This window comes from Pinus tabuliformis, chromosome 2_1 (assembly GCF_031772625.1).
Source record: "Pinus tabuliformis cultivar Carrire ecotype Pingquan chromosome 2_1, CPIR1, whole genome shotgun sequence".
Taxonomy (NCBI): Eukaryota; Viridiplantae; Streptophyta; class Pinopsida; order Pinales; family Pinaceae; genus Pinus; species Pinus tabuliformis.
In genome coordinates this window covers 667,873,204-667,876,671 of record NC_142299.1, presented here as the reverse complement: position 1 = coordinate 667,876,671, position 3,468 = coordinate 667,873,204, and the positions used below count along the sequence as shown (strand labels likewise).

The 3,468-nt window shown below is 45.8% G+C and overlaps 1 protein-coding gene across 1 annotated transcript; it reads left to right on the top strand.

The window, feature by feature from the left end:
* Positions 1-1,688: 1,688 nt before the first annotated feature.
* LOC149202370 (uncharacterized) lies at positions 1,689-2,867 on the top strand. Its single transcript, XM_089401571.1, has 2 exons — positions 1,689-2,239; positions 2,360-2,867. Exons 1-2 carry the CDS (start codon positions 1,689-1,691, stop codon positions 2,865-2,867), a joined length of 1,059 nt encoding a protein of 352 aa, XP_089257697.1.
* The last annotated feature ends 601 nt before the right edge of the window (positions 2,868-3,468 follow it).

The window sequence follows — 3,468 nt, the reverse complement described above, 5'->3', positions numbered from 1 at the left end:
GTTTGATCCAGAAACTGAAAAGGCGGGGGCAGGACCGATTTGGGTATGGCTTCCGGGTCTTCCCTGTCACTTCTGGACAGAGCAGATATTCAAACAGATTGGGGACGCCATGGGCTCGTACCTTACTCATGATGATTCTTTTATCTCGACAAGAAGAATGGCTTATGCCAGAATATTACTACACATGGACCTCTCGGATGGGCTTCTGGGGTATATTAACATTTAGTGGAGGGGTGTAGCGAGGAGTAAATGCTAGACTATGAGGGGGTACCTTTCAAATGTAGGCGCTACCACAAGGTGGGGTACCTTTTTAAAGACTGCCCTCTGAACAAGTGGAATAGCAGGAAGTCAGCGAGAAATTTTACCCAGGAATCACAGGAACAGGAAGCTCTGTCGCATGGAGACCCAGCTAGAGAGGAACAGTCTCGTGCCTCTGAGGATTTTCATAGGATTTCTACTCCTCACTCTGGAGGAATAGCCACATTTTCAAGCCCTGGTTTGCGATTTGCGGAACCAGCCCAGAATACTCAAAGGAAGCGTGGTCGACCGCCTCATCGCCCCCCTCCTCCAGTACCTGGCACTGTTGTGGCAGCCTCAGGTGACTCCAATACATCGGGTATGAATTCCTTTCACTTACCCACCACACAATGCTTTTCTGATATTCATAATTCAATATCTGAATAGTTATTGGGTCTGGGTACTGATTTCCCTATTGAGTCCCCTGTACCAAGTTTATGTGCCATCGCTCCCCCCCCACACCTCCTTCCCCCCCACTCCCCCCATGCTTTTTTGCACCCCTCCTCCGCAGCCCTCGGCCTCCTTGATAGCGCCTTAGTACCAAGATACAATACTCGATCTCGATCGAGGAATTCGGTCCAGGACCAGGTTGGACTGGATATTCTCCATCCCCCCCCCCCCCCCCCCCCCCCCCCCCCTTCCAAGGCCTCTCGAGGCCGTCCCTCTGATCTCAAAATCGCACAAGCACAAGCTGATGTAGACATTGCTTTGGGCAAGCAATCTACTATCACTAGGGTTCTTAGAGCAAGAACAACCCCATCCGAACCCCCTCCATGAAGATTCTATCCTACAATTGCAGAGGGCTAGCTAGACCCGACAAAAAACTAGCACTCCGTCGGTTACTCTCTGCCGACTCTTTGGACATCATATTCCTCCAGGAGACCTTGGGTTCTGCAAATGATATAGCTCGTACTCTTTAACACTCTCTGCCAGGTTGGATATTTCTGAGATTAGATGCCCATGGCCGTTCTAGAGGACTTGCAATGGGATTAAACACTCGTACTATCAAGGAAATCAACTGTTGGGGAGGACAGGGTTATATTGGGGCAGATGTACACTCAGCTGAGATGGGGATCCCCTTCAGAGTTATCAATATTTATGGGCCTTTCCTGAATCGCCCTGTTTTCTGGGATCGCCTTCTTGGTTTGGAACTATTTTCAGTTGATAATCTGATAGTAGGAGGGGACCTAAATTTTTCCATAGGTCATGCTGAATCTTGGGGACATCGTGCACAAAGGGACTCCCTCTCAGACTACTTCTCATCCATATTGGAACAACACCATCTGATAGACATTCCTGCTGCAAAATTACAGGCCACTTGGAGGAACAATAGGGTTGGGGATAATGGACTTGCAAGGAGACTGGACAGATTTCTTGTCAAGGAATAGGTTATGGATTTGGGACTCAATATAAGGCAATGGGTTGGGACAGGTGGGCTCTCAGACCACCTGCCTATTTATATGGAAATGGAAAGTGGAAGGGACAGGCCGAAGGGTCCTTTCAAATTCAGTTCAACCTGGCTTAAGGATGCATCATATATCAGCATGGTCACTGATTTCTGGAAAACAAACCCACCAGGGGTTAGAGGTTCAACTACAGCTGGGTTTATTCGCAACCTAGCAGAGCTAAAAAAGATGTCCAAAATTTGGGCCCATCAAAAAAGAATACAGGATGATCAAGCGCTGAGACAGATTGAGAATGAACTGGAGGTTTTTGAAAATGAGCTGGGAGGTCTATACAAATCAGAGGAGCACAAGAATAACATCACATCCCTCTACTCAGCCCGTGGTAAGATTCTCAAAGAAAGGGAAGACAAATGGAGATTGAGGAGCAGGGCCATCTGGATACAGGAGGGGGATGCAAATACAATTTTTTTTCAAAAGTTTGCTAATGGGAGGAAAGCTATTAACACTATTTGGAAAATGCAAGATGAACAGGGAAGGTCAGCAAACACTTTCCCTTAGCTCGCCTCACTTGCAAGCTCGCACTTTAAAAATGCCTATAGTGACCCCAGGGAGACTAATTTAGCAGAAATTATCAGGGTTGCTCAGTTGTTCCCTAGATATGTGGAGCAAGAGGATGAGGAGGATTTGGTGCAGGAGGTCACTTTGGGGGAGTTGGAGGCCACTTTAAAATGGTTCAGCAAGGACAAAAGCCCAGGACCTGATGGTTGGTCCATCGAATTTTATTTGGCATTTTTTGAGTTGATTGGTCTGGATCTTCTCAGTGTTGTGGAGGAGTCGAGGGCTTCGAGTAGATTGGAAGCGGCCATTACCTCCACATTCATTGCCCTGATCCCAAAGACTAACAATCTGTCCACTTTTGATGAATTCCGCCCCATTTCGCTTTGTAACTATTTGTACAAGATAATAGCCAAAATTATAGCAAACATATTGAAGCCAATCTTATCAAAGCACATCTTGCCTGAACAATTTGCATTCCTGAAGGACAGGAAAATCCATGAGGCGATTGGGACAGCACAGGAAGTATTACACTCTCTCCACAGCAAAAAAGGCAAAGGTATGATAATGAAGGTGGATTTATCTAAAGCTTTTGACGGGGTGAATTAGTTATACCTAAGAATTCTTCTAACCCACCTTGGTTTCCCTTTTATCTTCATTAAATGGATTATGGGATGCATCACTAACATACCTTTCAGTGTATTGGTCAATGGGAGTGCATCCCCATTCTTCACCTCAGCTCGTGGTTTGCGTCAGGGGTGTCCTCTCTCACCACTGCTTTTCCTCCTGATCATGGAAGGACTTGGGAGGATAATAATGGAAGATCATAGAAGAGGCAGACTCATTGGTATTAAGATTACAGATGATTGCACGCTTACACACCTACTGTTCATGGATGACATGCTGGTATTTCTCAATGGAAGCGTTGGGGATTTGACTTCGATCAGAGATATATTTTCCTTATTTCAGAAGGCCATAGGGATGATCATTAATGAAGGAAAATCCACAGCCTGCTCACAACACAAAATTCACTATGCTCTCCATAGATTTAACTTTACATCGATTGCTCTAGAGGAGGGGCTGAAATATTTGGGATACAAGTTAAAGCCAATAGGATACAAGATACCAGATTGGACTTGGCTCATTGTAAAGCTGGAAAAAAGGCTCAGCATATGGTACTTAAGATTCTTATCTCGGGCAGGCCGATTGA